The sequence below is a fragment of the Cervus elaphus genome, chromosome 11 (genome assembly GCF_910594005.1).
Source record: "Cervus elaphus chromosome 11, mCerEla1.1, whole genome shotgun sequence".
Taxonomy (NCBI): Eukaryota; Metazoa; Chordata; class Mammalia; order Artiodactyla; family Cervidae; genus Cervus; species Cervus elaphus.
The window spans coordinates 2,760,182-2,785,960 of NC_057825.1; the positions used below are offsets into that span (position 1 = coordinate 2,760,182).

The 25,779-nt window shown below is 58.3% G+C and overlaps 2 protein-coding genes across 2 annotated transcripts in view; one reads left to right on the plus strand and one right to left on the minus strand.

The window, feature by feature from the left end:
- ADAMTS13 (ADAM metallopeptidase with thrombospondin type 1 motif 13) overlaps window positions 1–17,497 on the minus strand; it is a 38,545-nt gene extending 21,048 nt beyond the window's left edge. Inside the window, exons 1-9 of the mRNA XM_043916375.1 lie at window positions 17,454–17,497; window positions 10,564–10,695; window positions 10,156–10,222; window positions 6,158–6,297; window positions 3,680–3,763; window positions 3,046–3,170; window positions 2,779–2,925; window positions 810–956; window positions 379–541 (exon numbers count right to left, since the gene is read on the minus strand). Of these exons, the coding sequence (XP_043772310.1) occupies window positions 379–541; window positions 810–956; window positions 2,779–2,925; window positions 3,046–3,170; window positions 3,680–3,763; window positions 6,158–6,297; window positions 10,156–10,222; window positions 10,564–10,641 (951 nt within the window). The 5' untranslated portion in view covers window positions 10,642–10,695; window positions 17,454–17,497. The remainder of the gene's footprint in view (window positions 1–378; window positions 542–809; window positions 957–2,778; window positions 2,926–3,045; window positions 3,171–3,679; window positions 3,764–6,157; window positions 6,298–10,155; window positions 10,223–10,563; window positions 10,696–17,453) is intronic.
- A 431-nt stretch (window positions 17,498–17,928) lies between these two features.
- On the plus strand, window positions 17,929–25,743 carry REXO4 (REX4 homolog, 3'-5' exonuclease). The gene is made up of 8 exons (XM_043916435.1): window positions 17,929–18,222; window positions 20,222–20,556; window positions 21,750–21,887; window positions 22,050–22,243; window positions 22,994–23,082; window positions 23,813–23,887; window positions 24,452–24,526; window positions 25,003–25,743. The coding sequence occupies exons 1-8, from the start codon at window positions 18,010–18,012 to the stop codon at window positions 25,114–25,116; spliced, it is 1,233 nt and encodes a 410-aa protein (XP_043772370.1). The 5' UTR covers window positions 17,929–18,009; the 3' UTR covers window positions 25,117–25,743.
- The last annotated feature ends 36 nt before the right edge of the window (window positions 25,744–25,779 follow it).

A 25,779-nucleotide genomic window follows, 5' to 3' on the forward strand; every position in this document is an offset into this window, starting at 1 on the left:
GCCCTGGGAGGAAATCTCTCTTTAGGGTAGCCCCCCCCCCACCCCCCGACTCCTGCTTATAAGGGTCAGCTTGGAAGTCACTTCCTCCAGGAAGCCCTCCAGCTTCCCATTGGTTGGAAGCTGTTGGTAACCGCCTGCGCAGGATCAAGGTCCATGGGCTCAGGGGCTCTATCAGAGCCAGCTCTACATAATTTGTGGGGCTTCCTCAGAAGGAAAGGGTGAGGGCCCTTGTTTAGAAATTGAGAACTTCCAGGGGCATCTGAGGGTCTGGGCCAGTGGGCAGGAGGGCGGAGAAGGGCAGTGGGGGCATGAGCCGGCAGAGGGAGGCCCTGGTTCGGAGGGGCGGGTGGCGGGCGCGTCCCCCACGGCCAGACTCACCAGGTGCTCCCCGCGGAAGGTGCAGGCGACCGCCGTAGGGCCGAAGGCGATCCGGCACTGCTCGTCCGCGCCGTAGTAGAGGCCGGGCTGCGCCTCCAGAGGCTGCCCCGCGGGCCTGGACCGCGGCCCCGGAGGGTCCCACACGCAGCGCGCCCGTCCTGCGCTGCGACAAGGCCGCGGTTCAGGCCGGGGGTGGGCCCCGGGAGGGGGCGGGACGGAGGAGTGGGCACCGGAGGTGAGGGCGAGGGAAGCCGAGACGGAAGGGTGCCCTCCCCCAGACGGGCTGCGAGCCCAAGGAGAGGTGGACTGGGGGCCGACGGGAGCGGACACCGGGCGGAGGGCCGCGGGAGGGCTGGGGCCGGGGCCGGAGGAGCAGGGCGCGCGGAGTGGAGATGGGGGCGTAGGCAGGGGCGGGGCGGGGGCGCGGCTACCTGAGCAGACTCAGCAGCTGCCGGCGGCTGCAGGGGGACCACGCCGGGCCCCCGAGGGCGAGGGCGGGCGCCGCACCGTCCGAGGCCATCACGTGCCCGCTGGGCCCGCAGCCGCTGCCCGGCACGCCGTCGTGCTCCAGGCCGAAGCTGCGGAGGAAGCAGCTCTGAGGGCGTCCTTGACCCGGGGTAACCCCCCACCCTCCGTCCCGCAGGCTCGCCTGGCCCGGCCACCTGCTAAACCCGGGTGGAGCACCCAGCCTCCGTTCCCCCACGGAGGGAGGGAGCGCTGGGCCGGCCAGGGAGCTCTGGCCTCTTTTAGCCGATACACATCTAAAGGCTTTAGAACCGTGCAGGCCACACTCTTCACCGGGTTTGAAATCTGGGAGGACGACGCTCCAGGGAGGGCCATCGAGGCCCTGCTGCTGTTCGCCTTCTTCACACCCCAGGGGTGGATCGGTGGGGTGAACACAGTAAAAACTGCATTATGGAGAAGTGGAGACGTGGGCCTCTGGCCAGGGTTTCTGCTCCCAATGGAAGGTGATGGTTTGCAATTCCTGTTTGTTTCTCCAAACAAGATAGATGGAGGAGGGACTTCCCTGGCGGTCCAGTGGTTGAGAATTATTCATTTTCCAATGCAGTGGAGGGTTGGATCCCAGCACCGGGGAACTGAGATCGCACATGGCGGGGGGTGGGGGGGGGCAACTAAGACCCCATGCAACCAAGTAAATGAATAAATATTTTTTACAAAAAAGATAGATGGAGGAATTGTAATGGCTGGGTGGGGGGAGAAGCCAGGCAGAGATAGAGAGCTAGGGTAAAAGTGGCGGCTGTGGGTAGGAGCCCAGCCTTGTCCTGGAGGTGGGGTGGGAACCCTCTGCGCTTGCAGGGGGCTAACAGGCAGGGTGTGGGCGTGCGGGGCCGGCGGGCGAGGAAGTTAGACACTCACTTTTCACTTTAGGAGTCTCCGGTACTATTTGAATTTTCACAGAAAGCAGGTATTTGCTTTCGTAATGAAAAGACTAAAAATCAAAACAGCAAGATGCCCTCCACGCTTGGTAAACAGCACAGAGGAGCAGAGTTGCCCAAAGAACGTGTGACCGTCACACGAGGAAAAGTCTGAGAGTCATCTAATATGTAACACTAGGGAAGGGGTTAAGTAAAATATGTGCATACCAAAAAAGTCAACACACATTGTAAAAGGACGTTTGAGAGAAATGTTTGGGATGTTTTCTTACATAAAAAGGCAGTTAACTTGGCTTCCCTGGTGGTCTAGTGACTAGGAATCCGCCTGCCGATTCAGGGGGCATAGGTTCAATCCCTGGTCCAGGAAGATCCCACACGCCTCGGAGCAACTAAGCCCGTACACCACAGCTACTGAAGCCCACGACCCCCAGAGCCTGCGCGCCGTGGCGAGAAGCGCCGCAGTGAGAAGCCCGCACGCCCCTGCTGGAGGGGAGCCCCCACTTGTAGAAACGAGAGCTTGCCCGAGAGGAGCAATGAAGACCCAGCACAGCCAGAGATAATTAATAAAAAAAATGGTTACGTGGAAAAGTTTTTTTAAAAGGCAGTTAACCAACGTACAGTATAATTCCAATTTTGTGGATAAAAATGATGTATGTGCGTGTGTAAAGAAAAGATGGATGTTTTCTCTAAGTGGTGGGATTTGGGATGATTTTTACAGCCTTGTTTTCCTTTACATGAGTTTCCTACAATAATCACTTTTTAACTCCTAAGTTTGTTTTGCTTATATTTTGGGGGGGGGACATGTTTTGTTTTCATTATTTGGTAATGAAGAAATAGCAGATTTCCCAGCCCTTGCCCCTCACCCTCCCGAGTCCACTGGGGTCAAGAGTAGCGGCCCCTCCCACCTGGCTCTTCCTGGGACCACCACCAGTCATGACCTCCCCTCCTGGGGGCCCCAGGTCACGTCCTTGCCTGGAGCTTGGGGCCAGTGCATGGGGCCCCTTACCTGTGCCCAATCTCGTGGGCGATGGTGAGCCCCAGGTCGAAGCCGGTATCCTCAGTGATAAGGCAGCTCCAGGAGGAGGAGCAGGCGCCCCCCAGCTGGGTGACCCCCCGAACCTGCCGGTTACCATCGGGCAATTCCAGGTCAAACCTCAGGAGGAGAGAACAGACACCCGGGAGCGCTGAGGTGCCTGCCCGCCAGCGGGCCACCCTGGCAGAGAATGGGAGCGGCTCCCGGGCAGGCTGGCAGGCCCGCGGGGGGCTCAGCTACCTGGTGATGTACAGGACCAGGTCAGCATGCGCGGGGTCTGTGTCGTCCTCGGGGTTGACCGTCCTGCTCCACTCACAGACGCTCAGCAGCGACGCGGTGATGTTAGCTGTGATCTTCGGAGCATCCTGAGAGGCCGGTAACAGAGCACATATTTAGGGGCTCCACCCCAAGCAGGGTGCCGACTGCTGCTGCAGCCTCAGTCCTCACGACGATGCTACCACCATCCAGGGCACAGAGGAGGGGCCCGAGGCCAGGCAGGGCAGGGCTGGAGCTCGGGGCCGGGGCCAGCGGGCAGGAAAACATCCCCCCTCTGTGCCTCCACTGGAGAAGTGAAGTGCAAGTCACTCACTCGTGTCTAACTCTCTGCGACCCTGTGGACTATGCGGTCCATGGAATTCTCCAGGCCAGAATACTGGAGTGGGTGGCCTTTCCCTTCTCCAGGGGATCTTCCCAACCCAGGGATCGAACCCAGGTCTCCCGCATTGCGGGTGGATTCTTCACCAGCTGAGCCACCAGGAAAGCCCAACACTACCGGAGTGGGTAGCCTATCCCTTCTCCAGCAGATCTTATGGACGGAGGTTAAAGACTGCAGAGACAGGTTTCTCAGGGACTGGGCTCCCGGCTCAGCACCTACCTCAAGCTGGGTGAGGATGACCATCTTCACCAGGTGAACTCGGAACTGAGCCCCCAGGGATGGATCCCTCAGCAGCTCTGACCCCTGCGGAAGGGCGGGCAGGAGAGGTGACACGTGAGGGCGGGCGCGGCCGACTTCAGGGATCCAGGGGCGGGGGTGGGGTGCCTGGAGAGGGTGCTCCATCAGCGTGGCGGGAACCGGAGGTGCTAGTCCTCCAGCTGGGAGCCAGCCAGAGGGACAGTCAGTCCTCTGGCCCTCCCTCTGCTCACGGCTCAGGAAGGCCAGCCAACATAGAGACCCCTGGAACCACGGGATGTGAATAACTGCCATCCATCTAGAATGTTCCTTCAAACACAGGATTCTCTGGTGGTTCAGACAGTAAAGAGTCTGCCTGCGGTGCCGGAGACCTGGGTTCAATCCCGGGGTCAGGAAGACCCGCTAGAGAAAGAAATGGCAACCTACTCCAGTATTCTTGCCTGGAAATTTCCACGGGCAGAGGAGCCTAGTGGGCTACAGTCCAGGGGGTCACAAAGAGTTGGACACGACTGAGCGATTGAGCCCTACTAAACCCGGTTCCCAGCTCTCCCGGTGCATCTGCCGAGATGCCGACTGTTGTCAGCTTCCACGGCGGCTATTCACATGAGCTCGTCCTCTAGAGACGTGGCGTCCGGCAGAGAGGATGTGGCCGCCACTGGCCTCGGCTGACCTGAGTCTGAACCAGGCTCTCCCCCTACCTACCTGAGTCCTCAGGATCCTGTTAACCAACCTCAGGGCCCCAGTTCCCTCCTCCGTAAGAGGCAGAGAAACACGTCCATAGCTGCTGGCAGACTTAGTAACAATGCAGTCGGCACAGGTGGGTGCCCGGCATGACGCTGGCCGCTACCATGACCAGCACCATCTGGGAAGGAGCCAGTCTGCAGTCTACTACCTGACCATCACTGGGCCTCATAAAACACATGGAATGGCCAGAGGGAGCGTGGTTTGATTATCAAATTTCAGCATATTCAAGGTGGAGAGCCCCCCACCCCGCCCCACCCAAAGCTTGAAAACAGAGCTTTCAAGTGACTTAGAGGGAATATTTTCCACCTCTGGGGCTGGCAGTTGGAAACCCAAGCTGGCTTGTCCTGGACCTGAACCAGCTTCTCCGGGGGTAGGGACCCCAGGGGTATGACCCCTGGGACCCAGCCTCCCTGCAGGGTGGGAACCCCAGAGAACATCTGAGAGAAGAGAGGGCTCAGAGGGCCTGGGGCTCTGAGAGTGGGAGAATCCTTTCCTTTGGTCCAAGACAGCTGGGCACACCTGAGCCTGGGAACATGGTGATGCCAAGGACCCCACTGTCTGATGCTGCCCGCCCTCCAGGGCCCACTTACCAGGGGAGCAGCTCGGGCCCTGGTGCTGCCAGCAGGGGTACTGATCTCCTAAGGTTTGTGGAAATGTACCTGGCTGCCTAGAACACGTGTGTTTCTGTGTATTTACAAGCAAATGCACTCCGGCGTGGCCCAGCCCCAGGGGGAACGTGATCACCAGCTTTGGGCCACCTGTTTCTGTGCTGCCTCTTGTCTCCAAGATAATAACCAGTGTGCGTCCCGCCCCCACTGTTACCCCAGAAGTCAAGTGAAGGGGAGCCCGTCCCACACGGGCATGTCTGCAAGAAGGGTGCCGCACTACTAGGCAATGTGAGCTGAGGTGCCCCCAGATCAAAGGGACGTTGGGGGAGAGGCCAGGCTTGAGGGTCCCGGAGCACAGGGCCCAGGAGCAAGAGGCTGGAGGTTGTACTCCCCAGCTGTGGGGGCGATAAGAACAGATCACACCTCTCCCCATCCTAGGACCCTGAGCCTCAGATGTGACCCCAGCCTCAGGCTTACACCGAGTTCGACCCACCAGATAAGCCAGCCCACGGACATTGTGCACAAGCCCGGGTGCGGGACGCTGTGTCCACAGGCTCCCATGGACGGGCCAGCGGTGGTCTCCAAGGACCGCCGCTGCCCCCCAGGCCCCCGAGCCCGCCCCCGGTCAGCACTGCCCACTGCGCCCGCCGCCCCCCAGGCCCCCGAGCCCGCCCCCGGTCAGCACTGCCCACAGTGCCCGCCGCCCCCCAGGCCCCCGAGCCCGCCCCCGGTCAGCACTGCCCACTGCGCCCGCCGCCCCCCAGGCCCCCGAGCCCTCCCCCGGTCAGCACTGCCCACTGCGCCCGCCGCCCCCCAGGCCCCCGAGCCCGCCCCCGGTCAGCACTGCCCACAGCGCCCGCCGCCCCCCAGGCCCCCGAGCCCGCCCCCGGTCAGCACTGCCCACTGCGCCCGCCGCCCCCCAGGCCCCCGAGCCCGCCCCCGGTCAGCACTGCCCACTGCGCCCGCCGCCCCCCAGGCCCCCGAGCCCGCCCCCGGTCAGCACTGCCCACAGCGCCCACTGCCCCCCAGGCCCCCGAGCCCGCCCCCGGTCAGCACTGCCCGCAGTGCCCGCCGCCCTGCGAGGTCTCACCATGTTGAGGTTGGTGAGCACATAGCGCTCTGTGTCCTCCCCATGTGCCTGGTGGACGTCGGGACCCGCGGCCACCAGCAGCTCCAGGTGCAGGACGTTCCCAGCAGCCTGTCTCCGGAGGCGAGGGGCAGCGGGGCGGCCTGGTGAAGGAGTGGGCAGGGCTGAGAGCCAGGGTCCCGGAAAGCGGGTAAAATGGGGCTCTGGTCAGCTGACCTCAGGGCCCCCCATGGCCAGGCCTCGCCACCCCCTGGGCTCCCGGGCTCAGAGACGCGGTGGTGGGAAGCCCCCCTGTGCCATCCACGGTGGGGAGGGGGGAGTTGGGGGGACCCGGCCTCAGCTTTCTCGCCAGGAGCTGCCTCTGGCACAGGGAGACTGAGTGAGCCTAGTTCTTTTCTAATCATTAATTTGCTAAGCATTTTTTTAGTTAGTTAATTAACTGACGTATAGTAACTTACAATGTGTTAGCTTCAGGTGAACCCCACGGTGACGCAGTTAAGTGCGTGTGTGCGTGTGTGTGCGTGTGTGTGCATGCTCAGTTGTTAAGCCATGCCGGACTCTGCAGCCCCACGGACTGTAGCCCGCCAGGCTCCTCTGTCCATGGGATTCTCCAGGCAAGATCACAGGAGTGGGTTGCTATGCCCTCCTCCAGGGGATCTTCCTGACCCGGTGATCGAACTGGAGTGTCCTGCTTGGCAGGGGGATTCTTCAGCACTGCGCCACCTGAGAAGCCCATGTATAAACACACACACATGTGTATGTGTTCTTTTTCAGATTCATTTCCCTTTTAGGTTATTACAAAAAAATTTAACAGTTGAGTAGAGTTCCCTGTGCTATAAGTAGGACCTTGTTTATCTAGTATGCATGTGTGTGTGTGTATTCAGTCATGTCTGACCCTTTGCAACCCCACAGACTGCAGCCTGCCAGGTTCCTCTGTCCATGAGATTTTCCAGGCAAGAATACTGGAGTGAGTTGCCATTTCCTCCTCCAGGAGATCTTCCCAACCCAGGGATAGAACCCAAGTCTCTTGCATCTCCTGCACTGGCAGGCGGATTCTTTACCACTATACCATTTTATATATAGTAGTGTGTATTTATTAATGCCAAGCTCCTGATCTACTCCTCCCCTCTCCTCCTTTACTAGCTGTAAGCCTGTTTGCAGGGCTTAGTGAGCAGTTCCACACTGGCCCTCCTAGAGCTGGCTTCTCAGCGCCCGTGGTTTTGTTCCCTCGGACAGCCACCGACTGAGTTAGGACATCTCTGCCCTCCTCGGGCAGGGAGTGGGAGGCCCCACGCTCTCACACGTCACTCACGCTGTGACTGTTAGAACAGACAGCTTGGCCGGCTCACAGGAGAGAGGTGGCCAGGTCTTGGGAGGACGGCTGTCTCGGGTGGAGATACTTCATTCCACCCCTCTGGGCTGACCGGGCATGCAGGGCAGTGCAAGGCCCAGGAGTCAGCTACGGTGTGGATTCTACGTCCTTCTGGTCACCCCAAAGCCCCACGGTGGGCGCACTGGAGAACGAGGTCACCCCGGGATGGTAAGAAAAGCCCAGGACCCCACCCTGCTTGCAGCAGATGCAGCCTGGGGAAGGCATGAGCAGGCCTGGGGGCAACAGGGCCAACTCCCGCCCTGGCTGTGCCCGGCAGTCGTTGCGTAGGCTTGCAGCGGCCACTTCTCATCTTTGGGCCTCTGGGTTCCCATCTGCAGCGTGGGAACTACCAGTGACCTCTGACCCAGGGCCCAAGGCTCCAAGGCCCACGTCAGTGAACGCGCTTTGTAGACAGTGAACGGCTGTTCAGAGGCAGGTCTCCGTGTCCGCCGAGCAGACGGTCTGAGGGCAGGGCTGGTGGCCATACACTCCCCTGGCCTGTCCCGTGGGCTCAGGGCACACCCTGCATGCTCATGAAGGTGGCTCGTGGAGCTCGGCCGTTCCGCACGACCCCAGGCATCAGGAGAGCTGGTCCCTCCCCTAGAGCCGACCCTGCCCACAGCCCCCTCCTCCTTCCAGGAGCTGTACCTGCAGTGGTGGGGGCCCCAGGGGTGGGCCTGTGGATCAGGTGGGACTGTGCTCCCCCCCAGGGATGCACCAGCGCCTGGTGCTGCCTCCTCTATGGCTGGATGTAGAACCTGTCTGCACGCACCAGGATGTCACCCTCCTGGAGGACAGACAGCCATCTGGTCTACCAGCCCTTCTCCTGCCCATGCAGGGAAGGGCCTCGCTGGGCCGTCCCAGCACTGGGCACAGGCTGGCCCTGGGTCTCCCCAGGACTCCTTCCCAAGTCCAAGGCCCAAGAGCCCATCTGTGGGGGACAGCAGGGGGCCCGTGCCCTCTGGGGCTGCACCCACTGACTGCCACCTGCCGCCAGCCCCCACGGCCAGGTACCCGTTCCCCATCACCTGCTCAGGCTTCAGGCCCCAGACTGCAGGGCCTGGTGAAGACCACAGGCAAGGAGGGAGGGGGTCTCGAGGGCCGCGCTAGGCGTGTGCTAATGGACAGCGCTGCCTGTCACCAGGGGGACCGTGAGTGCCCGCTGTCTCAGCCCAGGCTGGACCGCCCAGCCCGGGAACTTGGCGGCGGGCGGCAGGCGGCGGGGGGCGGGGGTTTGTAGTGATATCAGTTGCTCTGCTCACTGAGGGACTTCGTGACAATGCACGACACCCGGCCCCACAGCCCCCCAGGAGGCTGGTGCCGCCCTCACCATGCCTCCATGACAACACGGGTTCAGCGGAGGGGCCGGCCGCGGGTCAGCTGCACAAAGGGGCACAGCTGAGCCCGAACTCAGCTCTGACTGCAAAGCCCACGCTCTTTCCATTCCCCGTGCCCTGGGCCTGCACTCAGCACTGTTCCCTGCTAGCTGGGTGGCCCGAGGGAAATCAGCGGCTTCTCTGAGCCTCCGAGGAGCAGGCCCTCAACTGGGTCAGAGTCTGGCTAAGATCCAAGCGGTCTTGCTCTTGCATCTGGGGGCCGGGGGACACGTTTGCCCCATAGTGTCCCCCCAGCCAGCCCGGGCGCCCACTCACCACGAGGCCCGAGTAGCAGGTGAGCCTGGCCGCTGCGTCCGGGGGCAGCAGGGCCCGGCTTCCCATGAGGCAGGGGTGGGGAGGCCCCCTCAGCAGCCGCAGGGAGGCGCTGACCACACGCTAGCTGGTGAAGGAGGCGGCCAGCAGGCCCAGCTCAGGCCAGCAGCGGAAGGAGAGCCGGCCCAGGGCTGCCAGGGAGCCACGTGGGGCCCTGCAGGGCGGCCCCGCCGGCCCACCCTCGTCCTTGTGCTCACAGACGCAGGCCGGGGGGCCACGTCGAATGGGGGCACTGCGGGAGACAGGAGGCCCCGTGCTCACCCCTGCTCGGCTCTCCAGGTCCTCTCAGGGGTCCCCACTGGCCCATCAGCCCGGCGCCAGGCACCTGACCCCGATCCCAGAGCAGTCACGAGCGGGACACCCCTCACTCTCTGCTCCATCCTCCCCCCCACCCCGACCACTCGCCCGCCCTGCCCCTGGTCCCCATCAGCCTCTGGATCAAAGTCCCCAGTGGTCCTCATCAGAAAGGGGGCAGGCAGCACAGAGATGTCCACAGTCACAGCCCAGGAAGAACAGGAAAAGGCTCTGGCCGGAGCGCGACCCTGTGCCCATCTTGCTTCTCTCGGAAAACATAAATGTTTACATCCTGGCCAGAAACCCGCAAGACTTCCTGAGCCGGTAGGCCCAGGCAAGGCTCGGGGGCGGGAGAGACCCGCTAATGAGTGAGCGTTGCCTCCAGATACTGAACAGAATCCCAGGGTCAGAATCCCAGCTCGCCCGGAACACCCAGACCAGTCTTTATCAACTTGGCAGAGAGGACCAGAATTAATTAAGAGCGACAGTGGCGCCTCTGACTTCCTCCCAGCAGAGCCTCCAAAGAGCCAGCCCCCTGACTCAATGGTGAGACGCCCCTGCCTCCCCCCACCCCCGCCGTGGGCTCTGAGAAACCCCCGTTGCAAGGGGGCCGCCAGGGCGCATACCTTCAAAGGCAGCATCGGGGCCAAAGTGAGAGGTCACGTCCCCTGGCTCCAGGGCCCGCAGAAACTGCTGTGAGGAGTGAGGGGACACAGGGAGGGGAGGTGGGGGCCAGGCAAGACAAGGAGCAGGCTGAGCGGGGAGAGAGGGGCCCTGGATGGAGGGGGGACAAGCCCCTCAGCCCGGCGTGGACGGCGTCCGCCCCTCACCATCGGGCACACAGCACTGAGGCCAACTCCATCTCCAGGGAGCCCAATTCGTCCCCTGAACCCCAAGTTCAGACTTCCTCCCCCTCTGCCCAAGCACTGTTGGGCACACCCTCGCCCCCCAGGGGACCCAGCCCTCAGCCCCAGAAGAGTCTGGATCCCCAGCTCCCGGGCTCCCCCAGCAGCGCGGCCCACGGGCCCACCCACCTGCCGGGGATCAGGGAGCGCCCAGCAGGTCAGGAGGAAGAGCGCAGAAGTGAGGGTCCCCCGTGCGGAGGGAGCCATGCTGTCTGCGATGATCTGCGAGGATCCTGGAGTGCCGGCAGGCGGGCCGCGGGGCTGGACCAGGAGGCTGGGTTTACTCGAGGGCAGGCGCTGGGGGGACAGGGCGGCCTGCTGGCTCCTCCTGGCCATGCGTGCGCGGGGCTGGGCCCTGACTCAGAGGACGGCCACCCGGCCTGCCCCTGGGAACTCGGGGCTGGGGTCGGGGATGGGGGGTGGGGGGCGGTGGGATTCATCTCCCAGCGGTGTGACTGCCGCTCCCCTGGGGACACCCTGCGCGCCCATCCGCATCTCATTCCCTCCCTCTCGGCCACTGCCTGGCCTGTGTCTGCACCCGGCGGCCTCGGCTCACAGCACCAGGCTGGGGACACCCGGCCCCAGCGTCACAGGCTCCCTGGGAGGTTCTCAGGGACGTGTGCCCCACTCCCTCCCGCCTCCAGGACGCCTTCCCCGGCTGAGCCGGAGGCCAACGAGGGAGTGGGGTCCCCCCTCCGCCCCGGTCCGTGCCCACCTCAGCCCCTCTGAGTCCCACTACACTGGGGGCACCTGCCCATCCATCTGGGCCGGTCCGCTTCCCGTCACAGGCGTCAGGAGTGGTCTGAGCCTCCCCCCTCTATCTGCCACGGGCATCCCACCCCAGTGGGTGGTGCGCATGCCCGACTCCATCTCTGGGAGTGTGTCGCGAGACCCAAACTGACACAGGGTGCTCGCCCAGCCATCTCATCGACCTGGGCTGGGATCTGGACGGGGCTCCCCGCCTGGCCCCTCGGCCTCTTCCTCCCCGGTTCCATGCCACGCCCTCAGGCCCCAGCTCTGCCCTTAGGACGACGTGTCCACCGAGCCTCCAGGCCTTGTGATTCGCAGTCTGGCCCCTGCCAGCCCTCCCTCTGTGCTCACAGACCTCTAACTACATGCCCCCCACCCCCAGCTTGCCTTCCATCCCTCAAACCGTTCCAGTGTTCTGCTCCTCCCTCTCACCTGTGGGCTTCCCAGTCCAGTTTCAGCTAAAACGTCACCTTCTTTAAGGCACCATCTAAATACCCCTTCCCCCACAAGGGGTGCCACATTTAGGGAAAAAAAGTCAGGACAGCAATGGAATTTGAATTTCAGATAAACAATGGAATTTTTTTCTTTTTCTGGTGTAAGGGTGACAGTAAATGTAAGAAGGCAAAGTGGTTGTCCAAGGATGTCTTACAGATAGCTGAGAAAAGAGAAGCAAAAGGCAAGGGAGAAAGGGAAAGATCTATCCAAATGAATGCAGAGTTCCAGAGAAGAGCAAGGAGAGATAAGAAAGCCTTCTTAAGTGAACAATGCAAAGTAATAAAAGAAAATGGTAAAATGGGAAAGACTAGAGATCTCCTCAAGAAAATGAGAGCTACCAAGGGGACATTTCATGCAAAGACGGGCTCAATAAACAACAGAAACAGCAAGGACCTAACAAAAGCAGAAGAAATTAAGAAGAGGTGACAAAAATACACAGAATAACTATATAAAAGAGGTCTTCAGTTCAGTTCATTCACTCAGTAGTCTGACTCTTTGTGACCCCATGGACCACAGCACGCCAGGCCTCCCTGTTCATCACAAACTCCCGGAATTTACTCAAACTCATGTCCATTGAGTCAGTGATGCCATCCAACCATCTCATCCTCTGTCCTCCCCTTCTCCTCCTGCCCTCAATCTTTCCCAGCATCAGGGTCTTTTCAAATGAGTCAGTTCTTCCCATCAGGTGGCCAAAGTACTGGAGTTTCAGCTTCAGCATCAGTCCTTCGAATGAACACCCAGGACTGATCTCCTTTGGGATGGACTGGTTGGATCTCCTTGCAGTCCAAGGGACTCTCAAGAGTCTTCTCCAACACCACAGTTCAAAAGCATCCATTCTTCGGTGCTCAGCTTTCTTTATAGTCCAACTCTCACATCCATACATGACTCCTAGAGAAACCACAGCCTTGACTAGGCGGATCTTTGTTGACAAAGTAATGTCTCTGCTTTTTAATATGCTGTCTAGGTTGGTCATAACTTTCCTTCCAAGGAGTAAGCGTCTTTTAATTTCATGGCTGCAGTCACCATATGCACTGATTTTGGAGTCCCAAAAAATAAAGTCAGCCACTGTTTCCACTGTTTCCCCATCTATTTGCCAGGAAGTGATGGGACCGGATGCCATGATCTTAGTTTCCTGAATGTTGAGATTTAAGCCAACTTTTTCACTCTCCTCTTTCACTTTCATCAAGAGGCTCTTTAGTTCTTCACTTTCTGCCATAAGGGTGGTGTCATCTGTATATTTGAAGTTATTGATATTTCTCCTGGCAATCTTGATTCCAGCTTGTGCTTCATCCAGCCCAGCTTTTCTCATGATGTACTCTGCATATAAGTTAAATAAGCAGGGTGACAGTATACAGCCTTGACGTACTCCTTTTCCTATTTGGAACCAGTCTGTTGTTCCATGTCCAGTTCTAACAGTTGCTTCCTGACCTGCATACAGGTTTCTCTGGTATTCCCATCTCTTTCAGAATTTCCCACAGTTTATTGTGATCCACACAGTCAAAGGCTTTGGCATAGTCAATAAAGCAGAAATAGATGTTTTTCTGCTTTTTCAATGATCCAGTGGATGTTGGCAATTTGATCTCTGGTTCCTCTGCCTTTTCTAAATCCAGCTTGAACATCTGAAAGTTCTTGGTTCACGTATTACTGAAGCCTGGCTTGGAGAATTTTGAGCATTACTTTAGTAGCATGTGAGATGAGTGCAATTGTGCATTAGTTTGAGCATTCTTTGGCATTGCCTTTCTTTGGGATTGGAATGAAAACGGACCTTTTCCAGTCCTGTGGCCACTGCTGAGTTTTCCAAATTTGTTGGCATATTGAGTGCAGCACTTTCACAGCATCATCTTTTAGGATTTGAAATAGCTCGACTGGAATTCCATCACCTCCACTAGCTTTGTTTGCAGTGATGCTTCCTAAGACCCACTTGACTTCTCACTCCAGGATGTCTGGCTCTAGGTGAGTGATCACACCATCGTGATTATCTGGGTCGTGAAGATCTTTTTTGTATAGTTCTGTGTATTCTTGCCACCTCTTCTTAATATCTTTTGCTTCTGTTAGGCCCATACCATTTCTGTCCTTTATTGAGCCTATCTTTGCATGAAATGTTCCCTTGGTAGCTCTAATTTTCTTGAAGAGATCTCTAGTCTTTCCCATTCTATTGTTTTCCTCTATTTCTTTGCACTGATCACTAAGGAAGGCTTTCTTATCTCTCCTTGCTATTCTCTGGAACTCTGCATTCAAATGGTTGTATCTTTCCTTTTCTCCTTTGCTTTTCACTTCTCTTCTTTTCACAGCTATTTGTAAGGCCTCCTCAGACAGCCTTTTTGCTTTTTTGCATTTCTTTTTCTTGGGGATGGTCTTGATCCCTGTCTCCTGTACAACGTCACAAACCTCTGTCCATAGTATCAGGCACTCTATCAGATCTAGTCCCTTAAATCTATTTCTCACTTCCACTGTATAAAAGTTCTGTAAATAAGGTCTTAATGACCCAGATAACCACGATGGTGTGATCACTCACCTAGAACCAGACATCCTGGAATGAAAAGTCAAGTGGGCCTTAGGAAGCATCACCCTGAACAAATCTAGTGGAGGTGATGAATTCCAGTTGAGCTATTTCAAATGGTAAAAGATGATGCTGTGAAAGTGCTGCAGTCAATATGCCAACAAATTTGGAAAACTCAGCAGTGGCCACAGGACTAGAAAAGGTCAGTTTTCATTCCAGTCCCAAAGAAAGGCAATGCCAAAGAAGGCTCAAACTACCACACAATTGCACTTATCTCACACACTAGCAAGGTAACACTCAAAATCCCTCAAGCTAGGCTTCAGCAATACATGAACTGAGAACTCCAGATGTTCAAGCTGAGTTTTGAAGAGGCAGAGAAACCAGAGATCAAATCGCCAACATCTGTTGGATCATAGAAAGAGCAAGAGAGTTCTGCTTTATTGACTACACTACAGTCTTTGACTGTGTGGGCCACAAAAAACTGTGGAAAATCTGTAAAGAGATGAGAATATCAGGCCACCTGACCTGCCTCCTGAGAAACTGGTATGCAAGACAAGAAGCAACAGTTAGAACCAGACATGAAACAATGGACTGGGTCAAAATCGGGAAAGGAGTACAACAAGGCTGTATATTGTCACCCTGCTAATTTAACTTACATGCAGAGTACATCATGGAAAATGCTGGGCTGGATGAGTCACAACCTGGAATCAAGATTGCTGGGAGAAACATCAACAACCTCAGATATGCAGATGATACCATTCTAACAGCAGAAAATAAGAGGAACTAAAGGACCTGTTGATGAGGGTGAATGAGGAGAGTGAAAAAGATGACTTGAAATTCAACATTCAAAAAAAACTAAGATTAAAAACACACATGTACCCCATTGCTCATTGCAGCACTGCTTACAACAGCCAGAACATGGAAGCAACCTAGACGCCCATCGACAGATGAATGGATAAAGAAATTGTGGTGCATACACACAACGGAATGTTACCCAGCCATAAAAAGGAACGCATTTGAGTCAGTTCTGATGCAGGGGATGAACCTAGAACCTATTAAACAGGTGAAGTGAGTCAGAAAGAGAAAGATAAATATTGTATTCTAACGCACATATACAGAATCTAGAAAAATGGTTCTGAATGATTTATTTGCAGGGCAGCAACAGAGAAACAGCCATAGAGAATAGACTTATGGACATGGGGAGGGGGGAGGAGAGGATGTGTGGAGAGAGTAATATGGAAACTTACATTACCATATGGAAAACAGATAGCCAACGGGAATTTGCTGTCTGGCTCAGGAAACTCAAACAGGGGCTCTGTGTCAACCTAGAGGGGTGGGGTGGGGAGGGAGATGGGAGGGAGGTTCAAAAGGGAGGGGATAGATGTATACCTATGGCTGATTCATGTTGAGGTTTGACAGAAGACAACAAAATTCTGTAAAGCAATCATTCTTCAATTAAAAAAATAAATTAAAAAATAAAACTAAGATTATGGCATCCAGTCCCATCACTCCATGGCAAATAGAAGGGGAAAAAGTGGAAGCAGTGACAGATTTTATTTTCTTGGGCTCCAAAATCACTGTGGATGGTAACTGCAGTCATGAAATTAAAAGACGCTTATCCTTGGAAGGAAAGCTATGACAAACCCAGACAGCATATTAAAAAGCAGAGACATCACTTTGCTGACAAAGGTCCATAGAGTCAAAGCTATGGTTTTTCCAGTCGTCATGTACAGGATGCGAGAGTTGGACCATAAAGAAGTCTGAGCACCAAAGAATTGATGGTTTCAAACTGTGGTGCTGGAGAAGACTCTTGAGAGTCCCTTGGACTGCAAGGAGATCCAACCAGCCAACCCTAAAGGAGATCAGTCCTGGGTGTTCATTGGAAGGACTGATGCTGAAGCTAAAGCTCCAATAATTTGGCCACCTGATGCAAAGAGCCAACTCCTTGGAAAAGACCCTGATGTTGGGAAAAATTGAGGGCAAGAGGAGAAGGGGACGACAGAGGATGAGATTATCAGATGGCATCATCAACTCAATAGATATGAGTTTGAGCAAACTCTGGGAGATGGTGTAGGACAGGGCAGCCTGGTGTGCTGCAATCCATGGGGTTGAAAAAAGTTGGACCGATTTAGCAACTGAACAACAACGATGCCCTCAGGGCTTCCCAGGTGGCTCAGTGATAAAGAATCTGCCTGCCAGGCAGGAGATGTGGGTGGATCCCTGAGTCAGGAAGATCCTCTGGAGAAAGAAATGGCAACCCACTCCAGTATTCTTGCCTTTGGAAAGCCCATGGACAAGAGAAGCCTGGCGGGCTACTGTCTACGGGGTCGCAAGAGTTGGGCCACAACCTAGCGAGTAAACAACAAGTATGCCCTCAGTATTGCAGCTATTATGTGGAACATATTATAGTAAAAACTATTCTTTATCTGAAATTCCTGTTTCTCTGGGCGTCCTGCACGTTCTTTGGCACCCTTAACCCTCCTTGGTCTCTACCACAGCATCTCATTTTCTCATCTTGGTGGGAGTTGCTAGGATACACAATTGCTGATTTGGTATCTGAATTTCCCTGAAGGCCCCCCAGCACAGGAACAGAGGCCTATGGGAGCTTTGGGGAAATGCAGGCCTGGCCTCCAGGTGGTGTCAGAGCCAGGCAGGAGGTGCGAGGGACATCACCGTTGTCACATAACATACAACACTCTCTCTCCTCGGAAGGAAAGTGATGAGCAACCCAGACAGCATATTCAAAAGCAGAGACATTACTTTGCCAACAAAGGTCCACCTAGTCAAAGCTATGGTTTTTCCAGTGGTCATGTATGGATGTGAGAGTTGGACTATAAAGAAAGCTGAGTGCCGAAGAATTGATGCTTTGATCTGTGATGTTGGAGAAGACTCTTGAGAGTCCCTTGGACTGCAAGGAGATCCAACCAGTCCATCCTAAAGGAGATCAGTCCTGGGTGTTCGTTGGAAGGACTGATGTTGAAGCTGAAACTCTAATATTTTGGCCACCTGATGGGAAGAACTGACTCATTTGAAAAGACCCTGATGCTGGTTAAGATTGAAAGCAAGTGGAGAAGGGGCTGACAGAGGATGAGATGGTTGGATGGCATCACCGACTCAATGGACATGAGTTTGAGTAAACTCCGGGAGTTTGTGATGGACAGGGAGGCCTGGCGTGCTGCAGTCCATGGGGTCACAGAGAGTTGAACGCGACTGGGCAACTGAACTGAACTGAACCTAACAGACACCACTTGTCGCAGCGCTTTATCCTTGTTACCGGATGCTGCTGAACCGCGGAGAGCAGGCTGTGCCGCCGGGCGTCCTCCCTTCCGGCCCTGGGCCTCAGTGTCCCCGCCGCGAAGGCAAGACTGGCCGGGGTGGGGACAGCGGCCGGGTGACAGCAGCCCCCAGGACCGGGCGTCCGCTCCGCGCCCGCAGCTCCCGGGTCCAGCCGCCCAGCGCCCCCTGGCGGCCACCTGCCGGGCGCCCAGCCGGCCCGGCCTCGGTGCTACACCAACGGCGGTCCCCTCGCTCCCCTTCCGGCGCTCGCCTTTCTCGGCCCCGGGCTGGCCCTCAGAGACATTCCAGGCTTCTTCCAACCCGACCCGGGGCCTCCAGCCGCGTACGCTGCTCACCAGGGCGGCGGCCCTTCTCCTTAGCAGTCGAGGAGGCCCGCCCTGCTCCCGGTTGTGCGGAACCAGAGGCGAAGGCCCGGTTTCCAGCCCGGCTGGGTAGAGAGCGAGCACTTCCTGCAAACCGGCGCCCACGTGAGGGGGACGCGTGCCTGGCGGCTTCCGGGGTCCGGGCGGGCAGAACCGGGTTCGGGGACCGGGATGGTGAAAGCGCGGCGGCCGGCCGCCGCGCGTGCCCCGCGTGCCCCAGCGCCTGAGGCCGGGCCCGTCAGGAAGCCGAAGCGGAAGAAAAGAGTCTGGAGGAACAAAGCGGGAGAAGCCGGCGGGACGCCGGGGAACGACCCCTTAGTGGTCGCGGTGCGGCCCCCAAAGGCCCCGGAGGACTTTTCCCCAAACTGGAAGGCGCTGCAGGAGGCAAGGCCGCGAGGGCCCTGCGGGCGGAGATGGGGACGGTGTGTGGGTCCCGGGGGGCGCGGGCTGGAGTGGACGCGGGGAGCAGAGTCGCTCGCAGGGGCCGGAGTGCGTGGGCTGCGGAACAGCAGAGGCTCTGCACAGCGTCCTGCTGACAGTTCAGTTCAGTCCTCAGTCGTGTCCGACTCTTCGCGACCCCATGGACTGCAGCACACCGGGCCTCCCTGTCCATCACCAACTCCCGGAGTTCACTCAAACTCATGTCCATCCAGTGGGTGATGCCATCCAACCATCTCATCCTCTTTCGTCCCCTTCTCCTCCCGCCTTCAGTTTTTCCAGCATCAGGGTCTTTTCCAGTGAGGCAGTTTTTGGCGTCAGGTGGCCAAAGTGCTGGAGCTTCAGCTTCAGCATCAGTCCTTCCAACGAACACCCAGGACTGATCTCCTTTAGGATGGACTGGTTGGATCTCCTTGCAGTCCAAGGGACTCTTAAGAGTCTTCTCCAACACCACAGTTCAGAAGCATCCATTTTTCAGCGCTCAGCTTTCTTTGTGGTCCAACTCTCACATCCACATATACTGGAAAAACCATAGCTCTGACCATATGGACATTTGTAGGTAAAGTAACATCTCTGCTCTTTAATATGCTATCTAGGTTTGTCATAGCTTTCCTTCCAAGGAGTAAGTGTCTTTTAATTTTGTGTCTGCAGTCACCATCTGCAGTGATTTTGGAGCTCCAAAAAATAAAATCTGTCACTGTTTCCACTATTACCCCATCTATTTGCCATGAGATTCTGGTAACACTGGGCCCTTAATCCGTGACCACTGCCGCTGATCACTGAGCACTTCAAATGTGCTTCAGACACTGCTGGATGAGGTGAGCTGTATGTGTTCATATTTAACCTGAGACCGACTCAGATCTTTTAGCATCTGCATTTTACAGATGAGGAAATGGGTCCGAAAGGTTAGGTAGGTTGCAGCCAGGTCAGCAGAACCAGGAGTCAGACCCCACACCCCAACCCCCCACCAACTCCCTGCTTTTAATGTCACGTTATACTTCCTTGCCTTTCTGGGCCATCAGTGGGCCAAGACTTACTTGCAGTTTACTTACTGGTCAGTATCTCCTGAGTCCTGTTTGTCGGCTGTGCTTCACTTGTAAATTGTCTCCACCTCCGCCGGAGTTGGCTGCTGCTGTTTCTGCTGTTTTCTGGATGAGGAGACTGGGAGGGGTCAAGGGACGGGGCCCAGGGTCACACAGCCGGCTCCTGGGCCGCAGTTGCAGAGGGCTGGGCGGGCTTTGGCGCTCTGTGCTGCTGCTGACCCTCACAGTGTCTCTGCAGCCGCTCCTGAGAGCTCTCCCGGAGCCTCAGAGTGGGTGCGGGGGAGAGCAGAGAAGGGCTTCTGAGACTGTTAGCCTGCGCCTTAAGTGGGGGAGTCCAGATCATTCTCCCGGCCTGACACACACACCGTGGAATTCCCTCGGGCAAGCCCAGGGATCTCGGACTTCCTGAGCTGTGATTCTGCCTCTTTCTCACAAGAAAGTAAAGCAAAAAGAAGCGAGCAGAGGAATGGATATTTACTGTGAGAAGAAACTCCACGTTTTCTCTAATTTATACAAGAAAGGCAGTTCTCCTGTTCTTTAAACATTACGGGAACAAGTGGGTAGGAACCGCCTCCTCGCTCAGCTGGTTGCCGCCTAGCAGGGTCTTAACCGAGGACGCAGGGCTGGGAGACCTCAGCCCTCCCTGGAGAGGAGCAGAGGCATGGCTGTCCACCCTGTGTCATTGGACATGACCATCTCTTCCTGAGACCCTCACAGCAGGAGCAAACCAAGAAATCTGACTGAGGAGGTGGCGCCCATGCGCCAACTCTGAAGCAGTTAACTCTAAAATAACTGTGAATGTGGGAACAAGTTGCTTTTAGACACATACACGCTTTTTTTTCAGTCTTCAGTGTGTGATTTCCAAATTACAATGTTATGTATTTTGTTTTGGGTTCTCTTAGCTGCTGAAACAAAGATCACAGACCCCACAAGAGCCTCTACTTCACTCTCAAACGGATTCCAAAAAGCAGCCCCAGCGTGTCCAACAGAATAGAAACTGGATTTCAGATAAAGCAAAGAGAGATGCGATGGGGATGGAAAACACAGACCCCGAGGCCAAAGGGTCCTCCGGGCCCTTGGGGTTGCTGATGAGCAGGAAGATACCGGCGCAGCCTAAGGAGAAAGGGGCCAGCAAAAGGACCAGTGGTGACGTGTCTCCACAGCAAGGCAGCATCAAACAGAAGAAGCGGAAAGCTAGGGAGCCGACTGCCCCCTTGCCTCCAGCCCCGCCCACCGAGTAAGTACCGCAGGGTGTGGTGATGGACACGGCCTCCCCGACTGAGGCCTCTCTCGCTAAGGAGGCTGAGGCTGGTGGCCCCTCTGTCACCTTACCCTGGGGCTGTGGGTTTCTTTGTGGGTAATTTAGGTAATTTAGAATTAACCTAGGGTAGGTCTATTCCGCTAGAACATAGGCATAGCGGAGGCTGACTCTGTCCCATAGCTGCTATATCTCCAGGGCCAAGAACAGGGCTTGGCACCTCATGGGCCCCCAGGAAAGACTTGTGGAATGAATGAACACCAAAACCAGAAAGACTTGAGTTCAAAATCGATGCCCATGTCTTGCCAGCTGGGTGGTTTGGGGCAGGTTCCTGAGGCGCCCTGAGCCATAGCATGGTCACCTGCGCTGGGCCTGTGAGGCTCCCTCCCGCACCGCCCCAGTGCCAGGCGCTTACTCAACAAAGCCTGGGTGTCGCCCACACAGGAGCCCAGTCAGCAGCTGCCTCTCAGTGGCTGGGCAGGGGGTGGCGTGTCTGTAAGTCCGCCTGGCTGCGTGCCGCCGGGTTAAGGACACAGTGGCTGAAGGTCTCAGGAAGCAGCGTTTGAGGGCCTGCCGTGTGTCCCAGTGCCAGGCACCCTCTTAGGAAAGAGCGGTCCCCTCTGGGCCCTCCATCGAGAAGGGGCAGCCGAGAGGAGGGGACGGACGACGCACTGAAGTTGTTTCAGTGATTCCCGCGGTGTGGTCGGGATCAGTCCCGCGAGGGCGGAGCCTGTCGGGGCAGAGGCCAGAGGGCCTTCCAGTCGGCCAGTGCGTCTGGGAGGAGAGGACTCGGCGGCTGTGCGTCCCAGCCTGGGCGTCCCTGTCTGCGGGCTCGGCACGGGGACACCACGGGCACCAAGGGGTGTCTGAGTCTCCGTTCTCCTGGCAGCGTGTTTATCCGTGGTTCCCAAATGCCTGGTAGCTGTTTGTTCCGTCATTGAGAAGAAAGTTCAAGCAACCGTTACACCTGAGTGGGGGTGGAGGTGTATTTCTGTTTCCTGTTCTTTGTGTTGCTCTGTGGTTCCTGAGTTCTAGCTATAGAGTGCATTTTTAATTAGGTGGGTAAGTGCCAAGGTGATCACTGTGGCCAGTGGCCAGGCACATGGGCCTGAGCGCCCTCAGAGCGCGCCACACTCGCCACCACGCTCAGCCCGTTCTCCCCTGTCTTTTAGAGACGACATCTGGTTCGACGATGTTGATCCAGCAGACATCGAAGCGGCCATCGGCCCAGAGGCAGCCAGCATAGCGAGGAAGCAGCTGGGTCAGGGCGAGAGCAGTGTCACGCTGGTGAAGGAGCGGGCCTTCGGCGGGTACGCAGGCCCCATGGGGCGCGCTCAGCCTTGGGGGGCCGGCGGGGTCTTCAGGGCAGGTGCCTTGGCGTCTGGCTGAGCCCGGTCCTCGGCATGTTGCTGAGTGGCGGAGCTGGGTCCCAGGCCCCACAAGGTTAACCTGGAGCCTTGGTTCCCCCCCAGGCTGACTAAAGCCTTAGCCATGGACTGCGAGATGGTGGGCGTGGGCCCCAAGGGGGAGGAGAGCATCGTGGCCCGCGTGTCCCTGGTGAACCAGCACGGCAGGTGCGTGTACGACAAGCACGTGAAGCCAACCCAGCCAGTGACCGACTACAGGACCGCGGTCAGCGGGGTCCGCCCCGCGGACCTGGCGCAGGGTGGGTGGCTAAGCCGGGCATGGCCCCGGCAGCCCGGCGGTCTCTCCGCCCTCCCGAGTGGGCCCCGCCTTATGTTGGCCTGGCTGCCTTTCTGTCACCTGACCTTCAGCCGGGCCAGTGTTCCCAACTGCAGTGTCACTGGGCAGCGGGGATGGAGCGGGTGTCGGAGGAAGGCCGCTGGGAGGCGCAGACGGGCCTGGGGAGGCGGGTCAGGTGGCCGGGGCTTCTGTGAGGACAGGCGAGCAGTGGGAGGCCTGGCCTGGCCTGGCCAGGGCGGGTTCTCTAAGGTTCCCTAAGGTTCCCTACGGCCGCAGCGTTGGGAATGAGGTGGGGGGGCAGGCGGTGGTGAGCCGGAGGTGTCCCGTCTTGGGACACACCCAGGGGGCTGGTCTGTAGAGTCTGCCCTTGGACGAGCTGTGCTCGGGGGCCCTGAGATCGGGCCTGGAGGGATCCTGAGGGCAAGAGCTTGAGGCAGCGGCCCCACCACCTCCTCTGGGCGTGTGGTCTCTGCCATCCACGCCTCTCGGGTCCTCGAGGACGGCCCACAAGGCCGCCCGGCCACTGCTCAGCCGCAGGCTCTGCCAGTGCTGCCTAGGCCGGGTGGGCAGCCCCAGGGCACAAGCAGGGTTGGCGCCGCCTCCCCTTGGCGCCGCCTTCTGAGGGCCTGACCCACCCGGGGCCCCGGGTCTGATGGGGCAGGAGTGCTCGCTCTCAGCATGCCGCTGAAACCCCTTCTGTGTGTGGCTCCAGGAGAAGAGTTTGAAGTTGTTCAGAGGGAAGTCGCGGACCTGCTCAAGGGCCGGATTCTGGTCGGACACGCGCTACACAATGACCTCAAGGTGTCTGCCCGCGCCTCTGTGCCCCACGGCATCGGAGGTGCCGCACGCAGTGAGAGCCGGGGCCGAGGCTGCCGCCCCGCCCGGCGACAGCCCCCACTCCTCAGGGCAGAGCCCCTCCCCAGGCGGGGGCACCCCGGTCCCTGTTCCCTCGAAACCCCAGGCAGTCCCCGTCTCACAGGCTGGCCCCTGACGGCCAGCACGGTGGGCGGCAGGCCAGCTCCCAGGGCCCCTTCCTGTCCCCGAGGGTGGGGCTCGGCCTGTGCCCAGCAGGTCTCTGCCGCGGGCCACAGTGGCCCGCTCGTTGGGATGGGAAGCTTGGGGTGGCAAGTGCTCTCAGCTCGGAGGCCCCAGGGCTCAGGCTCCCCCTTCAGCGCCTGCGCCCTCCCCGCCCTGGTAACCTGGGCAGACTTGCCCTCCACCCTCCTGGGCCTGTCTCAAGGTCGTGGGGGGACCCGTTTCATCCCCGACACCCTGTGTGTATGTGACACAAACTCAAGCACGGGACAGACGGTCACGGGTTCCCTGGTGACTGAGTCTCCGCCTTCCCCGCCTCTAAGGCTGTTCCCGTCCGTGGTTCTCTGCTGCGCACCGCCTGCCCCGCGGTGATCGCCCCCGGGAGCTCAGGCTCACATCAGCGCCTCGTCCTGTCTGCGCGTTGGGTGCGGGACTCAGAAAGGGGCATCTTTCTGCAGACAGACACCAAAACACCCGTCATACCTTCCTCCTCCAGGCACTGTTTCTGGGCCACCCGAAGAGGAAGATCCGGGACACTCAGAAGTATAAGCCTTTCAGGACCCAAGTGAAGGTACCTGAGACCACGCGGCTCTGAAAGCCTGGTTCACTTGATCATGGGTTCTGGTCCCTGGAGGCTGGCTTCCTGGTTAAAGGTGTTTGGGTTTGGTTTGGTTTCGTTTTCCCTTTTAACCTTTGAAACTAAGAGGAGGGACTTCCCTTCTTGTCCAGTGGTTGGGACGTGGCGCTTCCATTGCTGGGGGTCCAGGTTCAGTCCCTGGTCAGGAAACTGAGATCCTGCATGCTGCATGGTTCAGCCGAAAAAAAAAACAGTGAAAAAATAAACGAAAGTCACAAGGAGAATTAGACATTTAAAAAGGAAAAGTATCTTAGAGAAAAAAGACTTGGCCAACCCAAAGTTCGTGCTGCTGAGGGCAGTGAGTCCACTCTCCTCTGATCACACCCCCAGCCGCGGGTCGGAAGGCGCGTTGTGTGTGTTCCAGAGGCAGAGGCCCCCCTTCCCGAGAGCAGGGCCACCCAGGGCCAACGATGCACAGTCCCTCCCGGGTCCTCGGCAGGCCGCCCCCCTGCCCAGGCCCCACCCAAACGTGACGACGTGCTCCCCTCTCCCCGGCAGAGCGGACGGCCATCTCTGAAGCTGCTTGCAGAGAGAATCCTGGGGATTCAGGTGCAGCAGGCGGAGCACTGTTCGGTAAGTGCATCCTGGGTGACAGGCCTCCAGATGCCGGGTGGGTGACGGGTGATGGACCTCCGGGTTGGGGGCCGTGCTGAGCTCCTGGGCAAGGTGCAGCGTCACCTGATGTTGGCGCACGCACTTCACACTGGCTGCTCCTGGTGCGCTGTAGTTGGAGAGAAAGGCCCGTCTAGATCGCAGGCCCCCTAGGGCTGAGGCGGAGGCTCTGGGCCCAAAGAGCCTGGCCCTCTGGGCGTCCTTCCAAGTCGTGTGGCGTCCGGGGCCCCTCGTGAGCCAGCACGCCCGTCCCTCCCTATCTGTGGGGTCCGCCCCCGCCAGCGGGGGCTGCGTCCCTGGATCCCTGCAGTCATCTCTGGTCATTGTCGCCCCACGTCCGGCAGCAGGACTCAGGAGCTGCGGGATGGATGGGGGGGTGGGCGGTGGCCGCACCAGTCACCGGCAGGATGGCCGTGGTGACGCCCCACGTCCCCCAGGTCCAGGACGCGCAGGCGGCAATGAGGCTGTACGTCCTGGTGAAGAGGGACTGGGAGAGCCTCTCTGGGGACAGGCGGCCCCCCGCCCCCGAGGCCGGCAGCCAGGACGCCTAGCAGGACCACGCCCGGAGCCACCCTCGCGCCTGCGGGAGCTGCGACCACGCCAGACGACGGATGGAGCTCCTAGAGCCGGGGGCAGTTTTCAGAGACAGGCGCGTAGCATGCATGCCGCTGAGCTGGCTGTGGCGTCCGAGCCTCTCCTGCACAAGGGGCCAGGCGGCTGTCCCTGGGGCTCTTCGTCACCTGTCTCTGAGGGGGGCCTTTCCCCTCGCTGCTGAGGCAACGGAAAGAAAGGGACTCCGCAGACTCGCGCATGGACCGCACAGTTGCCCCGGCGCAGCCTCGTTGAGGGGTTTTCTCTGCCACCCGGACACTTGGGGGGATCTGAGGTTGGGGTTCCACTCACCCCACCTGTGCACGCCCGCTATGTTTAAATTCCAGGTTAGAGCCCGCAGCAGGCAGGGGGGCTCGGGCTGCCCAGCGCAGTTTTCCGGGAGGTGGGTGCCCCCCGACCCGGACAGACGTGTGAGCGTAGGCGCCTGCAGCGCTCCGCCCGGCCCGGGCGCGGGCTCGCTGAGGGGAGCGTGCGGCGCCCCAGGCTGTGCCGAGCCCCCGCCGGCCGTGGGGAAAGTCCAAAGCTACCACGAAGGTTGTGTGACATAAACGCATGTTTTTACTTGAGCTGCACCCTGTGGAGGCCCGTGTCTGAGGACGGCT